The 22856-nt window shown below is 37.2% G+C and overlaps 1 protein-coding gene across 1 annotated transcript in view; it reads left to right on the top strand.

Annotated features, from left to right (window-relative positions):
* Nucleotides 1-476: 476 nt before the first annotated feature.
* The window catches only part of ASZ1 (ankyrin repeat, SAM and basic leucine zipper domain containing 1), a 73052-nt gene continuing 50672 nt past the window's right edge, over nt 477-22856 (top strand). The window contains exons 1-4 of the mRNA XM_059074390.2: nt 477-596; nt 979-1078; nt 4886-5008; nt 7053-7164. Of these exons, the coding sequence (XP_058930373.1) occupies nt 492-596; nt 979-1078; nt 4886-5008; nt 7053-7164 (440 nt within the window). The 5' untranslated portion in view covers nt 477-491. The remainder of the gene's footprint in view (nt 597-978; nt 1079-4885; nt 5009-7052; nt 7165-22856) is intronic.

Genomic DNA, 22856 nt, shown 5'->3' on the forward strand with positions numbered 1-22856 from the left:
CAACAGCACTGGCCAGGGTACTTATGTTTGACAGTGGATTTGGAGGGGTACAGGTAAAGGGAATGGAAGCGAAAGCCTAGTCTTACGCGTCATTTAAATCCCCATTCTGCTCCTGCCACAGTGGGGCATTCCTTAAAGAGCAAGAACTTCATTAAGCAAATACCCTAAAAAGAATGTAGGGTAAGACCCCTGAAAGGAATTGGAAGCACTGGCCAGGAGGTCAGCTCCGCTCGCCCCGCCGCACGGGCCACTTTTCCTCTCCCAAGGGCTTAACGACTGGCGGGAGGGGACCCGGGGCGCTGCGCGCGCTCACGCGCCTGCGCCCGAGGGCCCAAGGCCCCAAGGCCCCAACGCTAGCGCGTCGCGCTTGCCCGCACAGCCTTCCCGCGCAGCCTTACGCACTCCCCGGTGCGCAGGCGCAGAGGGAGCAGGCGTGCGTGCGTGGTGCGTGCGTGCGTGAGGCCGATTTTGTAGGGACCTGGCCGGCGGGCATGGCTGCAGGCCCCCTTCGCGGTCTGGCAGTGGCCGGTGGAGGCGAGAGTAGCGAGAGTGAGGATGACGGCTGGGAGATTGGGTATCTCGACCGGGCAGCTCAGGTAGCAAAGGACTTGTCTTGGCCGCACCTGGATCGGCCTTCCCTCGCCATGAAACCTCTCAGTTTCCTCGCCTGTGTTTCCCTAAATTTTTTTCCAGTGTAGATACAGGCTTTTGGACTCCAAACCATTCGCAGTTTCCCTACTGTGCTTTCCATCGAATGCGCTTCTTTAGGTTGTCCATGTAGCTCTTTACTTAGGTTTGGACCCATCATAACCCAAAGATAATTTTAGTTATGAGTTAGTCACAAACTTTGGATGTTGCCTCCCCCTACCCCCACCCCCCAAAAAAAGATGTACCAAAACCCGATCATTATTGTTTCCCGATGCAATGGAAATGAAAGTATGTGTAACAGGAAAATTTTTTAACTTTCTGCTTTTTTAGAAATTAAAAGGACCGTTACCCATTGAAGAAAAGCATGAAACATTTAAGAAAGCTTTGACCACAGGAGATGTTTCATTGGTCGAGGAGCTCCTGGATTCTGGTGAGAATTAAGGGATAGTTTCAACCTAACGCAGTTGTCTCAGTTCACAAGGATTTCTTATTTTAAAAGGTTTGAGTTGTTTTTCTAATGGAAGCACAGTGAATCTTAGTATCTCAAGTGTCCTACATGTCTTACTTGACTCAGTTCTCTCTGACTTATTTTCTTCCTCTAACACAAATTTGGAATGCCACGCTGACACCGTCCATCAGTTCTTCCACCTCCTTCAAAAGGTCGAGTCTGACTAATCCTACCCCACTTTGATAATCCTTACTTACTTTGCTCAGCATTTACTTGTCTATAATTATTATTATGTGTTTCTCAAGAATGGTTTCTAGTTATGTACATTTTAGTTATGTTCTTTGCCTGTGTTGGTTGTGTCAGTGTGTGAATAAGAATGAAGTAGGAATCTATCTGGATACCGCTTCCAGCCTATCGCCTACTCAGTGTGCTTCCTTGGGAAAGTCATTTGAACTTCCAGAGCATCTATTTCTTTATAAAAACATTATAATTCTGTCTTGGGTCCCATGACATTTTTCTGTGTATTAAATTAAATATTATTTTTAAAAATTACCTTGACATGGAAATGTGAGTTGTTGATAATGACTGAAATTATCAAAGGAGTAACAAGCATCTACTGTCTACCTGTAAATACAAAACATTCACATACAAAGTTGTATATAGCAAAATGTTTTTCTTCTATGCTAGAGATGCATGGTTTAGTGGAAAGTAAATCATTTTGGAAACAGTACAGTTCTGGGTTTGATTATTAGCCCTGCCACTTGATGGCTGTGTAATCTTGATCAAGTTAGGAAACTTCCTAAACTTCAATTACCCCGTTTAAAAACTGGGATGCATTGTATCAAAGGGTTTTTTTGGGAGGGATTAAAATGAGAGACTATATATGGGTCTTAGAACATATAGGCATTATATAAATATTAGCTATTGTAACAAGTAAGAAGGATCGTGTGACTTTGTGGACAATGGAACTTGAATTTGTAATTAAAAAATTAAATTGAATCAAATGGGAATAATTGAAAGAGGCCTAATACTAGAATATGAACACATGCAGGAGTGTGCATAGTGTTGGATGGGATGGGATAGGCAGAAATTTGTTTTAGAAAAGCGAGTTTGCCTTGGGAGTAGTGGGACTAGGTGCAATGAAGTGTTGGAGGCTCTTGAAAGGACTTGAAAAGAGCCTACTGGTAAAGTATTTTCATCAGCCTTTTAAAATTTGTCTTTAATTACAAAACAATTTTAACTTCCTTTTAAAAAAACAATAACAAATAGGTATAAGTAGAGAAACACCTTTGTCCCCACTTTCACCCGTATTACCCCTGCAGTCTCATTTTCACACATAACTCTTGTTTTAGTATTTCCTGATTTCCTTCTAGATGTCATTATTTAACACTTTAAAAAATATTTTTACTTTTTTGCCTTTCAAAGCCATACATATTCCTGCACCAGTTGGAAGTTTAATAAAAAAATGAAACCTCCTTTTGAGTCAGCCATTTTTAGCAGTCTTTGGTTTTTGTTCTTCAGCTATGCACTAACATGTTCAGTTCTCTTTAAATTATTAAATATTTTAGACATTCAAAAAATGTATGGCGACTTATCTTTTTCCCCCTGGAGATTACCACTCTCCTATAGTTGGTATTTATTATTCCTATGTACGTCTTTATACTTTTACTATATGTGTATATACCCCCAAACAATTTAGTGTTATTTTGAATGTTTTTGAGCTATAAAAATATATTGTGTCAATCCTTTTAAACTTATCTTTTTTGCAGTATGCTTAGAACATAAGATGTGCTTAATAATTTACTTTTTTGAGCTTAGAGATGATGATTATTAAGAATTTTTATACTAAAATGCCACATTTGCTTTTTCTTCACATCTTTTCCTTTTTACGTTTGCTGTCACAGTTTGAGCAGTAAGGTCAATAAGGAAAGAATAATGAGAAAACAAAATGATCTTTTCTCTGATCTCATTGATATGCTTTCAGCTGCAGCAATTTAAAGAGGAAAATTTGTTAGAGAACACAAGTTGGGTCAGCAGTATATATATATGTACTAAGACAGTTTTCTGTTGTTTTCTCCTAGGAATTATCATGCACCTTATATCAATTAAAGTTAGACAGTTGAGAATTTGACAAATACAGTCTTTCAGTAACTTAGTGTTCCTACAGAAAAAAAGTGAGTTCTCCCTAACAAGTTTGCATTCCTTCAGTGATATGACCTTCATCTTTGCAGATGGAACAATTTAGAGCCAGAGACTACAACCTGTAAATTATAAGGTATTAAAGGAAGGCTATATTCAGTGGTTTTCACATACAAGTTTTCCTTCTTTGAAACAGAAAAACGTTCTTTTTTTTTTCTTTTCTTAAGATTAGCAGATATTTCTTAGGTTGAAGAGAGAGTTTGCCACTTATATCTTGATCTCTTTATAGCAAAGGCTTTACATAAATTTAATGGGTTATGTTTACTGCCTTTTTATAATCTTGTCCTTGTATCATATCTTCTATGCTCCTCCCCAGTCTTAGATCCAAATCTAGATTAGTTCAACCATTTTGTTTTTTTTATGTGACTAAACCAATCAGTGCTATCAGGAAAAGTCAGATGACTTCAGGGATTTGTACCGTTAATGATTGATTTGAGGATTTTAAGGTCAGCTGGCTCTCATCATTTCTTAACAGTTACTATCCATCCCTTCCTGTCTCATTCTGGATGGTGGCTATTTAAAACTTTATCCTGCTCCCCAGGCCTGATATCTCTTCTGTGCGTCTCCTTATTCTAGCTCACTGTTTCATTCATTTGTCCAAAGCAGAACTTGATAGTTATTTTCTATTTGTTCTTTTCCAACACTCCTCTTCCTCGAAGTAATTTTAAATTCCAATAACCCTGCCTTTGAAATGTCCTTTTGTATTTCTTCTTCTTCTTTTTCTCTGCTGCCCTTGCTCTGACTTTTGCATGGACTTCCAGCCTCATAACCGGTTCTCCCTGCCTCTTATCCCACTCTCAGCAGGTACCTATATTTTCTTTATAATACGAATATAATGATGTAAATCCCTGTATCACAAAGTATAGTCTACATTTCTTAACCCTAACCTACCTTTTGAACCTTATGTTTGGCCAGTAACCCGTGGTTAAATTTTGCTTTGGGAAGGAAGGTAAAGGAGTTTTTGTTTGTTTGTTTGCGGTACGCTTGCCTCTCACTGTTGTGGCCTCTCCTGTTGCGGAGCACAGGCTCCGGACGCGCAGTCTCAGCAGCCATGGCTCACGGGCCCAGCCGCTCCAAGGCATGCGGGATCTTCCCAGACCGGGGCACGAACCCGTGTCCCCTGCATCGGCAGGCAGACTCTCAACCACTGCGCCACCAGGGAAACCCAATAAAGGAGTTTTAATAAGGAATATATTTGGTGTTTGCCGCCATAGAGATGTATGATAATATTCTAACTAAAAAGACATTTTTTTATCTGTGGAACTTTTTCCAACTGCCCTAGAGAGAAAAAGGCAGCATGTAAAAACCTGTTCTAATATAAATATATATAATATGAAAATCATTTGACAGATTCAATCTCTTGGAAAATAGTGAAACTGAAGTGAACTATAGTGAAACTGAAGTTAGCTTTTTTATCAAAGTTCATATATAATTATTTTCTATTTTTCTGAAGCCATTATTACCAAGAAATTCCCTTCCATTATAAAGTACAGTGTATGTCACTATGTGAAGTACTTTAAACATATTAAGGTGACAGTGATTTTTTTTTTTGGTGGGGGAGGTTTTAAAACCTTGTCTTTATATTGACAGGCATCAGTGTAGAGTTCAGCTTTCGCTATGGGTGGACTCCCCTTATGTATGCTGCCAGTGTTTCCAACGTAGCGCTGCTTCAGGTTCTTTTGGACAGAGGTGCTAATGCAAGCTTTGATAAGGGTAAGATGTTTTAAATATTTAAATATGTGAAAATGTACTTTGTATATTTCTCTGTTTAGATGCCTAATTATATTCTGTTTGGGGGTGGTGATATATACTTTCCGTGCTCTATTTTCATATATTCACTTTAAAATAAACCTTTGCTCTTGAAAAAATCATAATAATGTTAAGATATTTGAGGTAACTTAACTGATTATTTTTACTGTGATTTTCTTGATTCCCAAGCAGCTATTATGCAAAGTGAAAAAAATTAGTTTTTTAAAAAAATCTTCCTATTAGTTATATTATATAAACAACATAAAAAACCAAATTGGAAACCATAGATATTTTGAAAAACCTTCTATCCAAAGAGGTAGATTCCATTTATATTATCATTATAAATGGTTGTGTTCTTACTATATACCTTTAACTTCTATGCTAGAGAGTTTTGGTTATTTTTAAGGTAAAATGCATTGAAAGAAAACACTGAAAAGCTGATAATTTAGTGGAAAATTGCTTGAAAATCAGTCTTTGGAATTTATAACTCAACTGAATTATATCACATAAAGTTGTTTCAAAGATAATTTATTAAATCCATTTGTTTCTTTGTCAGTAGTGCTTTGATTGCTTTTGAAGAATAAGAGTATATGTGCAAATGCTATTTAATTATTATATTGAATTACTGATTGTTTTTTACATGTTTCCAATAGACAATTCATTTTGTAATTCAGGTATAGGTTTCATTTTAGAATTAATTTTCATAATTAATTTTGTACGTTAGATATTTGTAAAATCATTTCTATTTTTTCTCATTTATATATTTTATATAAATTCTTGTCTTATTGACAATTTTATGTTTAATCTGCTGCTGTGGGAGGTTTTTCTTATTATGTCATTTAAAAATATCACCCAGGGGAAAAAAAGAAAAATATCACCCAGGGGAAAAAAAGAAAAATATCACCCAGGGACTTCCCTGGTGGTCCAGTGGTTAAGACTGCTGTCCCAATGCAGGGGGCACAGGTTCGATCCCTGGTTGGGGAACTAAGATCCCACATGCCACATGATGTGGCCTAAAAAGAAAAAAAAATCTCCCAATGAAAGCTATACTTAGAAACGAGATTTTTGAAAGTGTATAAAATGTGCTCAAAAAACTGATTAATAGTTTTCTTTCTCTGCTTCTTGTAATAAGAGGAATACCTTTCAGTTATAAAACTCTTTATATTTTGCCCAGCATGTTCCCATAAATTATTTTATGTATCCCACAGGCCCCCTCAGGTAGAGGGCAGGCTTTAGATTCTTATATGTAAGTTAGGTCTACTAAGATATCACTGGAATCACAGTTTATCAGTGACAGAACTGGGACCAGAATCTATATTTCTATATTTGGTCAATATTGAACCACAAATGTAAACCATGGCTGGCATGACCTATTTTTAATTCCCCAATTCTTACTTGAGAATTGTTTTCTGTTTTGTTTGGGTTTTAAATTTACCCTGATCTCCACTGATGCCATAGGAGCCAAGGGAAGAAGAGTTTTAGGAAATGGGATGGGCTAAGAGAGATCAAGTAGAAAAGGACTAAAAAGAAACCAATACATGTAGCAGTTAGGACATCTTCAGTAGGATGGTTTGGGTATAAGCCAGATTTCAGTGAGTGGTCAAATGAGTGAGAGCTAAAGAAGTGAAATCAGAGAATATCAATCATTGTTTTTTAACCATGTGTTCAAGGCATACTTGAATCAACCAAAAACTATTCAACTCCAGGCAGTAAATCTGCACAGAGCCCATGCTCTGAACCACTTTCCTATTGTCTTGAAGAAATGAGAATAGGGAAAGGAAATTAGTAAATGAATTGTAGATATACTTTGGAGATTGGTAGTTCATCCCTGAGCTCATTTTTTGGTGAAGGAATACAAAGTTATCTGCTAAGAACAAGAGATTTGGAAATAGGTTATAGAATTTTAAGAATGCAATAAATATTTAGAAACTTTTGAATGATAAAAAAAGTTAATTAGATACACTTTCTGATGTGTGTGGGGTTTTCCTCACCTTTCCTTTCACTATAGATAAGCAAACTATTTTGATAACTGCATGTTCTGCTCGTGGCTTAGAGGAACAGATCTTGAAGTGTGTAGAGCTACTGCTTTCAAGAAATGCTGATCCAAATGTTGCTTGTAGGTAAGAACCTTACTATTTGTTCAAAAACGATGAAGATACTTTTCTTTGATTATCAGCCTTTTGTTTGATTATGTTAAATACTTGACAGCATGATTTTTTTTGTTTTTTTGGTACGCGGGCCTCTCACTGTTGTGGCCTCTTCCTTTGCGGAGCACAGGCTCCGGACGCGCAGGCTCAGTGGCCATGGCTCACGGGCCCAGCCGCTCCGCGGCACGTGGGATCTTCCCAGACTGGGGCACGAGCCTGTGTCCCCTGAATCGGCAGGCGGACTCTCAACCACTGCGCCACCAGGGAAGCCCAACAGCATGATTTTTTAAACATCATGAGCAGTGTGTGTTTACTTGGCCATGTCGCTGATGAATGAAAATAAGTCATAAGGTCATGGTTTCAATTGTATAAGAATAACAAAGGAAGGGCATGTCATCCAAGTAGTCTTTCAATTTTTAATATTTAGAGGAATGTCCTAAGAAGTTGAATGAAAGGGAAAGTACGACAATAAACTATCATTTTCCTTTGAATTACACACTCAAAAGAATATGATAATTGAGCTATAATAGTAAAGCCTCTTAGTATTCTCTCTATAAAACACAGATCCACTAAACAATTTACACAGATACTATGAATTCCAAAATAATATATCAAAATGTTTCCATTTTCCCAAGACTTTTCCAGTTAACTATATTATATATGTAATAGTGCCTAGATGCATAGAAGATAAGCAGTGAACATATCTTGCATCTGTTAAAATGTCAATTATTTTAAAAAAATGAATCAGAATGTTTCAAATTTCTATCACTGACTTCCTTCTTGTCTGGCTCCAACTTCCTATTAAAGCTCTATCTGTTTTATTTAATCTTCAAAATGAAGCAAGAGGGAAGTAGCCCATCCAATAGAAAATGTCTAGTGTGAACAGAATTATAATGCCTGATATATAGAAATAACGAGGCTTTACTCTAGAAGTTTTTTCTAATTTAGCTTAGTTTAGTGACCTGTATAGCAGCTTTGGAAGGTACTGTACAGCTGTAGATAATTCCCAGGTCTTTTCTGAGAGACAGAGATTTTGGTTTAGTAGAGTGGTTCAAGCAAGGTCTATTTGATCTTCCAGTGGATTTTTGGCAAAGCCTGGAGACTTTTTTTTTTTTTTGGCTGCATTGGGTCTCCGTTGCTGCACACGGGCATTCTGTAGTTGTGGCAAATGGGGGCTACTCTTCATGGGGGTCCCAGGCTTCTCATTGTGGTGGCTTCTCTTGTTGCAGAGCATGGGCTGTACACACACGGGCTTCAGTAGTTGCAGCATGCAGGCTCAATAGTTCCAGCATGCGGGCTCTAGAGCGCAGGCTCAGTAGCTGTGGCACACGGGCTTAGCTGCTCCGTGTCATGTGGGATCTTCCCGGCCCAGGGCTCGACCCGTGTCCCCTGCACTGGCAGGGGGATTCTTAACCACTGTGCCACCAGGGAAGTCCCTGGAGACATTTTTGATTGTCACATCTGGGAGACTCTACTGGAATCTTATGTATAGAGGCCAGAGATGCTACTAAACATCCTACAATGTGTAGGACAGCTCCTCAAAACAAAGAATTGCCCATCCCCAAAAGTGCCAAGACTGAAAAATCTAGTGTGAGAAAAGTCAAAGCTTATGGAGTGGATAATCAGTTTTTAACAAATAAAGATTTTAAAAGAACTGGGAAAGAAACTACCTGCAAATTCTTAGCAAATCAATTCACAGGAACTTTTATTCTGTCATTTACAGTATAATCCCTAGTTAGGTATACCTTTTGAATCTGAGTGTACCTTGAAATTAGGAACTCCAGGATACCTTACTGAAGTAAACTTCAATAGGTGCTGTAATTTTTTTTAATTGTTGAATTTTATTTTATTTTTTCATACAGCGGGTTCTTATTAGTCATCAGTTTTATACACATCAGTGTATACATGTCAATCCCAATGGCCCAATTCAGCACACCACCATGCCCACCCCACCGCGGCTTTCCCCCCTTGGTGTCCAGACGTTTGTTCTCTATGTCTGTGTCTCAACTTCTGCCCTGCAAACCAGTTCATCGGTACCATTTTTCTAGGTTCCACATACATGTGTTAATATACAATATTTGTTTTTCTCTTTCTGACTTACTTCACTCTCTGTGACAGTCTCTAGATCCATCCACATCTCAACAAATGACTCAATTTCGTTCCTTTTTATGGCTGAGTAATATTCCATAGTATATACATACCACATCTTCTTTATCCATTCATGTGTCGATGGGCATTTAGGTTGCTTCCGTGACCTGGCTATCGTAAATAGTGCTGCCATGAACGTTGGGGTGCATGTATATTTTTGAATTATGGTTTTCTCTGGGTATGTGCCCAGGAGTGGGATTGCTGGGTCATATGGTAGTTCTATTTTTTGTTTTTTAAGGAACCTCCATATGGTTCTCCATAGTGTCTGTATCAATTTACATTCCCACCAACAGAGCAAGAGGGTTCCCTTTTCTCCACACCCTCTCCAGCATTTGCTGTTTGCAGATTTTCTGATGATGCCAATTCTAACTGGTGCAAAGTGATACCCCATTGTAGTTTTGATTTGCATTTCTCTAATAATTAGTGATGTTGAGCAGCTTTTCATGTGCTTCTTGGCCATCTGTATGCATTCTTTGGAGAAATGTCTATGTAGGTCTTCTGCCCATTTTTGGATTGGGTTGTTTGTTTCTTTAATGTTGAGCTGCATAAGCTGTTTATATATTTTGGAGATTGATCCTTTGTCCATTGATTCATTTGCAACTATTTTCTCCCATTCGGAGGGTTGTCTTTTCATCTTGTTTATGGTTTCCTTGGCTGTGCAAAAGCTTTTAAGTTTCATTAGGTCCCATTTGTTTATTTTTGTTTTTATTTCCATTACTCTAGGAGGTGGATCAAAAAAGATCTTGCTGTGATTTATGCCAGAGTGTTCTTCCTATGTTTTCCTCTAAGAGTTTTATAGTGCCCCATCTTACATTTAGGTCTCGATTCCATTTTGAGTTTATTTTTGTGTATGGTGTTAGGAAGTGTTCTGATTTCATTCTTTTACATGTAGCTGTCTAGTTTTCCCAGCACCACTTATTGAAGAGACTGTCTTTTCTCCATTGTATATCCTTGCTTCCTTTGTCATAGATTAGTTGACCATAGCTGCTTGGGTTTATCTCTGGGCTTTCTATCTTGTTCCATTGATCTATATTTCTGTTTTTGTGCCAGTACCATATTGTCTTGATTACTGTAGCTTTGTAGTATAGTCTGAAGTTAAGGAGTCCGATTCCTCCAGCTCTGTTCTTTGCCCTCAAGATTGCTTTGGCTATTTGGGGTCTTTTGTGTCTCCATACAAATGTTAAGATTTTTTGTTCTAGTTCTGTGAAAAATGGCATTGGTAATTTGATAGGGATTGCATTGAATCTGTAGATTGCTTTGGGTAGTATAGTCATTTTCACAATATTGATTCTTCCAATCCAAGAACATGGTATGTCTCTCCATCTGTTGGTATCATCTTTAATTTCTTACATCAGTGTCTTACAGTTTTCTGCATACAGGTCTTTTGTCTCCCTAGGTAGGTTTATTCCTAGGTATTTTATTCTTTTTGTTGCAGTGGTAAATGGGAGTGTTTCCTTAATTTCTCTTTCAGATTTTTCATCATTAGTGTATAGGAATGCAAGAGATTTCTGTGCATTAATTTTGTATCCTGCAACTTTACCAAATTGATTGATTAGCTCTAGTACTTTTCTGATGGCATCTTTAGGATTCTCTATGTATACTATCATGTCATCTGCAAACAGTGACAGTTTTACCTCTTCTTTTCCAATTTGTATTCCTTTTATTTCTTTTTCTTCTCTGATTGCCATGGCTAGGACTTCCAAAACTATGTTGAATAATAGTGGCGAGAGTGGATATCCTTGTCTTGTTCTTTTGTTTGTTTGCTTGTTTGTTTGTATTTTTTTGCGGTACGCAGGCCTCTCACTGCTGTGGCCTCTCCCACTGCACAGCACAGGCTCCAGACGCGCAGGCTCAGCGGCCATAGCTCACAGGCCCAGCCGCGCTGCTCCCGGACTGGGGCATGAACCCGCATCCCCTGCATTGGCAGGTGGACTCTCAACCACTGCGCCACCAGGGAAGCCCTATTTTGTTTATTAATGAAACATTTATTCAGTGTTTCCTGTGTACCAGGCACTGTGTTAATTGCTCTTAAATATGTTGTCTAATATAATCCTTACTGCTCAGTGGTAGATGGTATGTTATTTTTACAGAACAGAAAGTTGGCAATCAAGTGTTTAAGCCTTTGAATGTAGCAAAGGTTTGGTAAGGGAATTCGCAAGTTTGATGTGAACAGGATCTACCATTGGGAATGTATTTATATTCCCCGTCTTGTCTAGGTTGAGGATTTTTCAAGACAACCAGTTTAAACAGCATGTCTTTTCTAATTGCTGCAAAACACGTCTTAAATTTGCCTTGTATCTTTGGGTTTTTTCCTCTCTTTCCCTAAATTACTGTTGGTACTTGAATGTTCTTACTTGAAACGTCCACAGATTGCAAAGGGAAGTATGTGAACAGAAAAATATTATCACCTTAATTCAGCATAATTGTATTTAGCTCTGAAAACAAGGTGGCCTGTGACTAAACTGATTGGAACTTGGCAGCTGTGCCATAGTACAGATTTTATCATTCTTTTTTTTTATATTGATAATGCAGTAACAGATGATATTGTAAATTATTAAAGTCTAAAAGGTCTATATTAGACTATTGGATACATGATAAAATTTGAAACCCTCTTCAATCTAGCCTTAAATTTGCAGTTGATATTTTTATTGTTTCGGTAATAATAAGCCTTTAAAAAGTATATATAATTAACATTTCTGTTTTTAGGATTTGTGTGTTTTTCCCCCAGTTTGCTAAAACATTTTCTTATATTAAAAAATATATATTTTTCTTTACATTTAGTAGGCAATTTTTCTGGCAGGGGAGTTTGTTATATTCACATCGCTTAGTCATGAGATAAGGCTTTTGTAAAATGTTGTGGCATTTTATTTTCAATAGGTGTTTTATTACCATTGATAAGACAGCACACATTAACTAATATCCAAGGTTTTGACGTAATCATTGTGTGATTGTTAACTTGTTCAGTGTTATTGCCTATACAGAAAATACTCTGGGAAAAATGTTGCTTTCTTTATCACAATATAAATTTAGTTGTAAATGTCACTGGAACAGTTTGGTAGATTGAGGTGTAATTTTCAATTAAAATATTAACTTGTGTTCTAGTTGTAAGTAATGATATGACATATCTTTGCTCTGAAAACATAGGCCGAAGTCACAAGAATATTTTCAGAAAAAAATTTTTAAATAACTTTAGAAAATGTTACTAGAAATTGTTATTTTGTGATTTTCTTTTTTTTTTTTTATAAATTCCCTGTCCATATCCTATACTCATCTTCATTTACCTGTCTTTTCTTTATCTGCATATAGGAGCTGATCTTATCTTTGTCATCAGTTTCCCATGTATGCAAAAGGTGACAAATATCTTAGTGTTACCTTACATATACAGGGCATAGGATTAATATTGCTATTCATATACGTGGACATCTGCTTGGTCCTTTTTTTTTTTTTTTTTTTTGGCGGTACACGGGCCTCTCACCGTTGTGGCCTCTCCCGTTGCGGAGCACAGGCTCTGGACGCGCAGGCTCAGTGACCATGGCTCACGGGCCCAGCCGCTCTGCGGCACATGGGATCCTCCCAGACCAGGGCACAAACCCGCGTCCCCTGCATCAGCAGGCAGACTCCCAACCACTGTGCCACCAGGGAAGCCCTGCTTGGTCCTTTTGAAAGCACAGAATGGAGAGGGTAGAGGTGAGAAAAGCTAGCTAATGAAAGCACTTGACGCTCATCTCTCAAAACACACAGAAACAAAGACTGAAAACAAACAAGAACAAAACCCTTTCAAATTCTGACTTGACTTTGTCTTACTTGTGTCTGGCACCAATGGTATATTGTGTGCTGGCTACTAAAGCTTCCACCTGGAAGAGACCCATACCATTTCTTCTATTTAAGTATGGTCACATGGTCATATCTAACTTCAAGGGAGTAAGGAAGTGTTCAGAGAAGGAGAATCAGCAATATTGGGTGGACAGCCCTCATGATTTACCATGTCACTCTAAATGTATTTTCTTCATGGCCATAATAATTATATTTTCTTTTTACTGTATGCTTAAAGCAATAGTTAATTTTGAATTTTAGACATAAATTTATACCAAGAAAAACTGATATTTATCTCAGACTTTGCCATTCAGTTTTATGTATAATTTGTTCTTACTTTGTAATATCAGAGTTATTGCAGTTTTGATATTTATCATCCCACCTTAGGGGCAACTTTAATAGCCTCCTAATTGATATTTCTAACTGCACTATTTCTGTACTTCAGTCAGTTCTATATACTGTTACCTGTAGAACACACTTCCTTTGTCTATTAGGTGAAATCCAAAACTCTCCATAGTTTGATCCCACCTATTTCTCCTACTCCCTAATATCTAACTTTTATTTTATTTATACAATTTCAGCGTTGTTCCTCAGATACATAATCATTCCTGCCTCTATATTTTTGCTTTTGTTATTCTTCAATTTGGAATGTCCTCTCCTCCCCTTATTATAAGTGCATTCACATTATGCCTTCGAGGGCAGATTAATAGTCTTAAGCTTCCCTATGTTACTGAAACCCACAAGAGTGCTTTTTGTTCATAAGCTATGATTTTGGGTGGGTGATAATCTTGTTTAGCACATTTTTATACATGTCGTGTGTTATTCTCTTTGTTCTCTCATTGTTTAATATGTGAAAGTCTTGATTTTACTGTAAGCCACTTGATTACCATGGCACCACATGTATTTTTTGGCTCCTTCACAATTCTTTCATGTGGTATTTGTCAAGTTTTTTTGTTTGTTTTTTTTAGTATTAGGTTTATTTTTTGAATTTTATTTTATTTTTTTATACGGCAGGTTCTTATTAGTCATCAATTTTATACACATCAGTGTATACATGTCAATCCCAATCACCCAATTCATCATGTTGAGTTTTTTATTGAATTTAATATATTTGATATAGAATGATCATTTATCTATTTATAAAACTTAACTGAAACATATCATTTGTGAAGTAATTAATATATTAATCCATTTATACCACAGAAAGTATGAAGCATGACTTAGAGCCTGAAAATCTGGGTCCAAATACTCTCTCGATGACTTATCCAAGCTAATATGACTATTAAGTCTTTTTAAAATCTTTGAGGCTCAGTTTCTTCTCTCATTGAGAGATATGATATCTGGCTAACTAGCAGGATGACTATGATAATTAAAACAAGATAATGAATATGAAAGTACTTAATTAACATGCTGCCACTTGATAGTTCTGGTGCTTACCCAATGTTACATTTACTTAAATTGGGAATGTTTCCTGTGCTGTGTTATGACTGCCATAATTTCTAAAATGTTTCTGATTGCTTTATAAAACTAAATAAGAATAGGTACTATTTTTCTTTAAACATTTGTTATTTTAATAAAATACACATAAATGCATGAGTATATTCTTATCTGTTATGATGGAACATTAAAGTGATTATGCATTTCAATAGGAAAAAAATCTGGATTATTATTTGGTGGGTCAGGAATAAATGAGAGTTGGGGATGGGCAAAGAATGGATATAAACTACCTTTCTTGTAGCTTAGCAAGAAAGAGAGAAGAGATGTTAGGATGCTGTCTAAATGGGAATGTCAAGTACATTACTGACTTTAACAGTTAGTCTTTTAACTCTGTTCTGTGAAAAGAATGAATTTTTTAAAGTTAATCTGGAGTTTGCCTAACACTTCTCAAAAAGATTACCCAGGTAGTGAATATAATTATTTCAAATGCTTTGTGATTAGAAATTATAATCCATCCTCTTCAGAAGTCTCTCTTTGAACTTTGGAATTATGTTTAGATCACCAGATACATTTTCACAAAAAATTAATTTGAAATAAAACCCAACCATATTTCATGTTTTATGATACATATTTTTTCACATATTAGCATCTCTGAAATTAGTATGCTTCCTAAAATTGATGATATCTTAGATCCAATGAAATATAGTAATTTGTTACTTACATATTTTAGTTTTATCTTAGTTTGTACTTTCTGAATGTCCAGTGATATTAGAAGTCCCGGGAAAAGTGAGTAGTGTAAAAAATAACATTAAAAATCTTCTCTCATGATTGCATAGCTTTCAAAAATTAAAATATTTTTCTTACTTAAATATACTCTATTTCAGCATTTTCCAACCAGAATAAATTACTTTCTATATATTAATGGTCTGTGCTAAAGAATTTTAGGAGAAGGATGATTGCTGATGCAAGTGAAGCATCAGATATAAAGAATTAATATATTTTTTCATTATACTACCTTGTATACAAATATAGATGTTTTCATTAAAGGAAGCATAGTGCTACAATTATATTTCCTTTTGGACAATTTTCCCACATTCCAGTGTCATAGCAATAACTTCATGAATATACAGAAGTGGGTCCGTTCTTGCTGGAAAAGCTTAATATCTCCTCTTAATATGTCTCTGTGGAATTGTGCAATTATAAGGACCTTTATTTAGTCAAAAATTTACTGGATCTTGGAACCCTTTTCCTGAAGATCCTAGCGGTCTGAAGACTTGGAGAGGGAGAGCTTGAGGTAGATCGAGTGCGACGTTAGAGGGAAGCAATTAGCTCCTGTGTTTTTGCCTCTTAGGAGTCCAACCCCTATGGGAAAATCGGCCCCAGGCCTCCTCCAGAGATTTTTAAGATGGCAGAGGAGTAAGATGTGGGGATCACCTTGCTTCCCACAGATACATCAGAAATACATCTACATGTGGAACAACTCCTACAGAACACCTACTGAATGCTGGCAGAAGACCTCAGAATTCCCAAAAGTGTGGCTGACAGAGTCTTAGTGTGCTGGCCGGGTGTCAGGCCTGTGCCTCTGAGGTAGGAGAACCGAGTTCAGGATATTGGTCCACCAGAGACCTCCTGGCTCCAAATAATATCAAATGGCAAAAGCTCTCCCAGAGATCTCCATCTCAAAGCTAAGACCCAGCTCCACTCAACGACCAGCAAGCTACAGTGCTGGAAACCCTATGCCAAACAACTAGCAAGACAGGAACACAACCCCACCCATTAGCAGAGAGGCTGCCTAAAATCATAATAAGGTCACAGACACCCCAAAACACACCACCGGACATGGTCCTGCCCACCACAAAGACAAGATCCAGCCTCATCCACAGGAATACAGGCACTAGTCCCCTCCACCAAGAAGCCTACACACCCACTGAACCAACCTTAGCCACTGGGGGCTGACACCAAAAATGACGGGAACTAAGAACCTGCAGCCTGCGAACAGGAGACCCCAAACACAGTAAGTTAAGCAAAATGAGAAGACAGAGAAACACACAGAAGATGAAGGAGCAAGGTAAGGACCCACCAGATGAAACAAATCTAGGAAATAGGAAGTCTACCTGAAAAAGAATTCAGAGTAATGATAGTAAACATGATCCCAAATCTTGGAAATAGAATGGAGAAAATAAAAGAAACGTTTAACAAGGACCTAGAAGAAGTAAAGAGCAAACAAACAATCATGAACAACACAATAAATGAAATTAAAAATTCTCTAGAAGGAATCAATAGCAGAATAACTGAGGCAGAAGAATGGATAAGTGATCTGGAAGATAAAATAGTAGAAATAACTACCACAGACCAAAATAAAGAAAAAAGAATGAAAAGAATTAAGGACAATCTCAGAAACCTCTGGGACAACATTAAATGCACCAACATTCGAATTATAGGGGTCCCAGAAGCAGAAGAGAAAAATAAAGGGACTGAGAAAATATTTGAAGGGATTATAATTATAATTGAAAACTTCCCTAATATGGGAAAGGAAATAGTCAGGTCCAGGAAGTGTAGAGAGTCCCATACAGGATAAATCCAAGGAGAAACACACCAAAACACATTGTTTTTTTTAGACACATTTTTATTTTAAAAAAAATTTTATTTATTTTTGGCTGCATTGGGTCTTCATTGATGCTCATGGGCTTTCCCTAGTTGTGGTGAGTGGGGGCTACTCCTCATTGCAGTGCGCAGGCTTCTCACTGCAGTGGCTTCTCTCGTTCCAGAGCACAGGCTGTAGGTGTGTGGGCTTCAGTAGTTGTGGCAGGTGGGCTGAGTAGTTGTGGCTCGCGGGCTCTAGAGCTCAGGCTCAGTAGTTGTGGCCCACGGGCTTAGTTGCTCCGTGACATGGGGGATCTTCCTGGACCAGGGATGGAACTCATGTCCCCTGCATTGGCAGGGAGATTCTTATCCACTGTGCCACCAGGGAAGTCCCACTACTATTTTAAATTTTAGCCATTTTATTAGGTGTGTGGTGATATCTTACTGTGGTCTTAATTTTTGTTTCTCTTTAATTTTTGTTAACATGGTTAATGATGTTGAACAACTTTTCATGTGCTTATTTGCCATATATCCTCTTTGGTGAAGTATCTTTTCCTGTCTTTGGTGAAGTATCTTGCCCAGTCTCTATCTGGATTGTCTGTTTGTTGACTAATAAATTATGAGAGTTCTTTGTGTATTCTAGATACAAAGCCTGTCTTTTCATACTCTTCACAGAGCCTTTGGTGGAGCAGAAGTTTTTAATTTTGCTAAGGTCTCTCTCCTCTGTATTTAACTTATATGTTTAACCTGGCCTGCTCTATCGTACTTTTTCCCTTGGTGCAAAAACTGCATCACAGTGCATCTAACTCTGGAACTACATCTACCTTGAAGCATGTTTCTTTTCCTCTTGTTATATCAGCTAATGATGCCACAATCCAGCACAAAACAGACACCTGAGCACCATCCTTGACTCCTCTAATCCTTTACTTTCTACCCTAACCACCCACCCAAATCCTGTCTATTCTAACTAAACATTTCTCAAGTTCACTCTATATCATATTTTTATTCTTAGTGCTCTTGTCTTGATTCAGATCCTTATTATTTATTGTCAGGATCATTGCACTGAGCTCCTCATTATACTCCTGGCTTCCAGTTTTGCCTAACATAAAGCAAGAGAATTCTTGCTTCCATATTGCTACAGAATGATCTATCCAAAATGCAGCCCAATCATGTTATTCCCCTGCTCAAAAAAATCCTTAAACATCTCTAAATAGCTTACCATCATATCCAGAGTTAAGTTTAAATTTTTTAACATGATGTACACGCCTTATCTGTCACTGCTCCCTCACACCCAGACATTAGCTCCAACCAATCTAATTTATTGCAGTTTCTTTCTTTTTTTAAAAACATCTTTATTGGACTATAATTGCTTTACAATAATGTGTTAGTTTCTGTTTTATAACAAAGTGAATCACATATACATACACATATATCCCCATATCTCCTCCCTATTGTGTCTCTGTCCCACCCTCCCTATCACTCCCCTCTAGGTGGTCACAAAGCACTGAGCTGATCTCCCTGTGCTATCTCTTTTACATTTGGTAGTATATATAAGTCCATGCCACTCTCTCACTTTGTCCCAGCTTACCCTTCCCCCTCCCCATGTCCTCAAGTCCATTTTCTATGTCTGCATCTTTATTCCTGTACTGCCCCAGGTTCTTCCAAACCTTTTTCTTTTTTTTAGATTCCATATATATGCATTCCATTTATCCATTCATCTGCTGATGGACACTAAGGTTGCTTCCAATCCTGGCTATTGTAAAGAGAGCTGCAATGAACATTTTGGTACATGACTCTTTTTGAATTATGGTTTTCTCAGGGTATATGCCCAGTAGTGGGATTGCTGGGTCATGTGCTAGTGCTATTTTTAGGACACATATTAATCAAATTAGCAAAATTTAAATACAAAGAAAATATATTAAAAGCAGCAAGGGAAAAACAACAAATAACATACAAGGAAATCCCCATAAGGTTAACAGCTGATCTTTCAGCAGAAACTCTGCAAGCCAGAAGGGAGTGGCAGGACATATTTAAAGTGATGAAAGGGAAAAACCTATAACCAAGATTATCCTACCCAGCAAGGATCTCATTCATTTTCGACGGAAAAATTAAAACCTTTACAGACAAGCAAAACTAACAGAATTCAGCACCACCAAACCAGCTTTAAAACAGACTCTAAAGGAACTTCTCTAGGCAGTAAACACAAGAGAAGGAAAACACCTACAATAACAAACCCAAAACAATTAAGAAAATGGTAATAGTAACATATATATCAATAGTTACCTTAAATGTTAAATGGATTAAATGTTCCCCAAAAAAGACACAGACTAGCTGAATGGACATAAAACCATAAGCCATATATATGCTGTCTACAAGAGACCCACTTCAGACCTAGGGACACATACAGACTGAAAGTGAGGGGACGGAAAAAGATATTCCATGCAAATCGAAATCAAAAGAAAGCTGGAGAAGCAATTCCCATATCAGAAAAAGTAGACTTTAAAATAAAGACTATTACAAGAGACAGAGAAGCACACTACATAATGATCATGGGATCAATCCAAGAAGAAGATATAACAATTGTAAATATTTATGCACCCAACATAGGAGCACCTCAATACATAAGGCAAATGCTAACAGCCATAAAAGGGGAAATCAACAGTAACACAATCATAGTAGGGGACTTTAACACCCACTTTCACCAATGGACAGATCATCAAAATGAAAATAAGGAAACATAAGTTTTAAATGATACATTAAACAAGATGGACTTAATTGATATTTATAGGACATTCCATCCAAAAACAACAGAATACACTTTCTTCTCAAGTGCTCATGGAACATTCTCCAGGATAGATCATACCTTAGGTCACAAATCAAGCCTTGGTAATTTGTGTGTGTGTGTGTGTGTGTGTGTGTGTGTGTGTGTGTGTGGTACACGGGCCTCTCACTGATGTGGCTTCTCCCGCTGCGGAGCACAGGCCCCGTGGCCATGGCTCATGGGCCCAGCCGCTCCACGGCATGTGGGATCCTCCCGGACTGGGACACGAACCCACATCTCCTGCATCAGCAGGTGGACTCTAACCACTGTGCCACCAGGGAAGCCCAAGCTTTGGTAATTTTAAGAAAACTGAAATCGTATCAAGTATCTTTTCTGACCACAACCCTATGAGACTAGATATCAATTACAGGAAAAGATCTGTAAAAAAATACAGACACGTGGAGGCTAAACAATACACTACTTAATAACGAAGATATCACTGAAGAAATCAAACAGGAAATCAGAAAATACCTAGAAACAAATGACAATGGAAACACAATGACCCCAAACCTATGGGATGCAGCAAAAGCAGTTCTAAGAGGGAGGTTTATAGCAATACAATCCTACCTCAAGAAATAAGAAACATCTCAAAAACAACCTAACCTTACACCTAAAGCAATCAGAGAAAGAACAAAAAAAAAAACCCCAGTGTTAGCAGAAGGAAAGAAATCATAAAGATCAGATCAGAAATAAAGGAAAAAGAAATGAAGGAAACAATAGTAAATATCAATAAAACTAAAAGCTGGTTCTTTGAGAAGATAAACAAAATTGATAAACCTTTAACCAGACTCACCAAGAGAAAAAGGGAGAAGACTCAAATCAATAGGATTAGAAATGAAAAAGGAGAAGTAACAAGTGACACTGCATAAATACAAAGGATCATGAGATTACTATAAGCAACTCTATACCAATAAAATGGACAACCTAGAGAAATGGACAAATTCTTAGAAAAGCACAACCTTCAGATACTGAACCAGGAAGAAATAGAAAATATAAACAGACCAATCACAAGCACTGAAATTGAAACTGTGATTAAAAATCTTCCAACCAACAAAAGCCCAGGACCAGATGCCTTCACAGGCGAATTCTATCAAACAAGAGAAGAGCTAACACCTATCCTTCTCAAACTCTTCCAAAATATAGCAGAGGGAAGAGCACTCCCAAACTCATTCTACGAGACCACCATCACCCTGACACCAAAACCAGACAAAGATGTCACAAAGAAAGAAGACAACAGGCTTATGTCACTGATGAACATAGTTGCAAAACTCCTCAACAAAATACTAGCAAACAAAATCCAGCAGCACATTAAAAGGATCATACACCATGATAAAGTGGTGTTTATCCCAGGAATGCAAGGATTCTTCAACATATGCAAATTAATCAATGTGATACACCATATTAACAAATTGAAGGATAAAAACCATATGATCATCTCAATAAATGCAGAAAAAGCTTTTGACAAAATTCAACACCCATTTATGATAAAAAACCCTCCAGAAAGTAGGCACAAAGGGAACTTACCTCAACATAATAAAGGCCATATATGACAAACCCACAGTCAACATCGTTCTCAATGGTGAAAAACTGAAACCATTTCCACTAAGATCAGGAACAAGACAAGGTTGCCCACTCTCACCACTATTATTCAACATAGTTTTGGAAGTTTTACCTACAGCAATCAGAGAAGAAAAAGAAATAAAAGGAATCCAAATCGGAAAAGAAGTAAAACTGTCACTGTTTGCAGATGATGTGATACTATACATAGAGAATCCTAAAGATGCCATCAGAAAAGTACTAGAGCTAATCAATGAATTTGGTAAAGTAGCAGGATACAAAATTAATGCACAGAAATCTCTGGCATTCCTGTACACTAATGATGAAAAATCTGAAAGAGAAATTAAGGAAACACTCTCCATTATCACTTCAACAAATAGAATAAAATACCTAGGAATAAACCTACCTAAGGAGACAAAAGACCTGTATGCAGAAAACTATAAAACACTGATGAAAGAAATTAAAGATGATACAAACAGATGGAGAGATATACCATGTTCTTGGATTGGAAGAATCAATATTGTGAAAATGACTATACTACCCAAAGCAATCTACAGATTCAGTGCAATCCCTATCAAACTACCAGTGGCATTTTTCACAGAAGTTGAACAAAACATTTCACAATTTGTATGGAAACACAAAGGATCCCGAATAGCCAAAGCAATCTTGAGAAAGAAAAATGGAGCTGGAGGAATCAGGCTCCCTGACTTCAGGCTATACTACAAAGCTACAGTAATCAAGACAATATGATACTGGCACAAAAACAGAAATATAGACAAATGGTACAGGATAGAAAGCCCAGAGATAAACGCACATACATGGTCACGTTATTTTTGATAAAGGAGGCAAGAATATACAGTGGAGAAAAGACAACCTCTTCAATAAGTGGTGCTGGGAAAACTGGACAGCTACATGTAGAAGAATGAAATTAGAACACTCCCTAACACCACACACATATGCTCCTCTGTATGTCTAGTAATTTTTATTATAATATACTCTAATATTAGTATGGTTATATCAGTTTTCTTTTAGTTAGTGTTTATATATCTTTTTCCATCCTCTTGCTTTCAACCTTTCTATGTATTTTTATGTAAAGTAAGCAACATATAGTTCTTTTTTGATCCAGATTGATTAATAAGTTTCCTTTTAACTGGAATATTTAGTCCATTTGCATTTAGGGTACATACTGATATATCTGTTCCATTTAATTAGTGCTCTTTTCCAATATTGTTTTTAGATTAATCTTTTTATTATTCAGTTTCCTATCTTGGTAGTTACTCATTTTTCTATTATTCTTTGCATGGCT

The sequence above is a fragment of the Kogia breviceps genome, chromosome 9 (assembly GCF_026419965.1).
Source record: "Kogia breviceps isolate mKogBre1 chromosome 9, mKogBre1 haplotype 1, whole genome shotgun sequence".
Lineage (NCBI taxonomy): Eukaryota > Metazoa > Chordata > Mammalia > Artiodactyla > Physeteridae > Kogia > Kogia breviceps.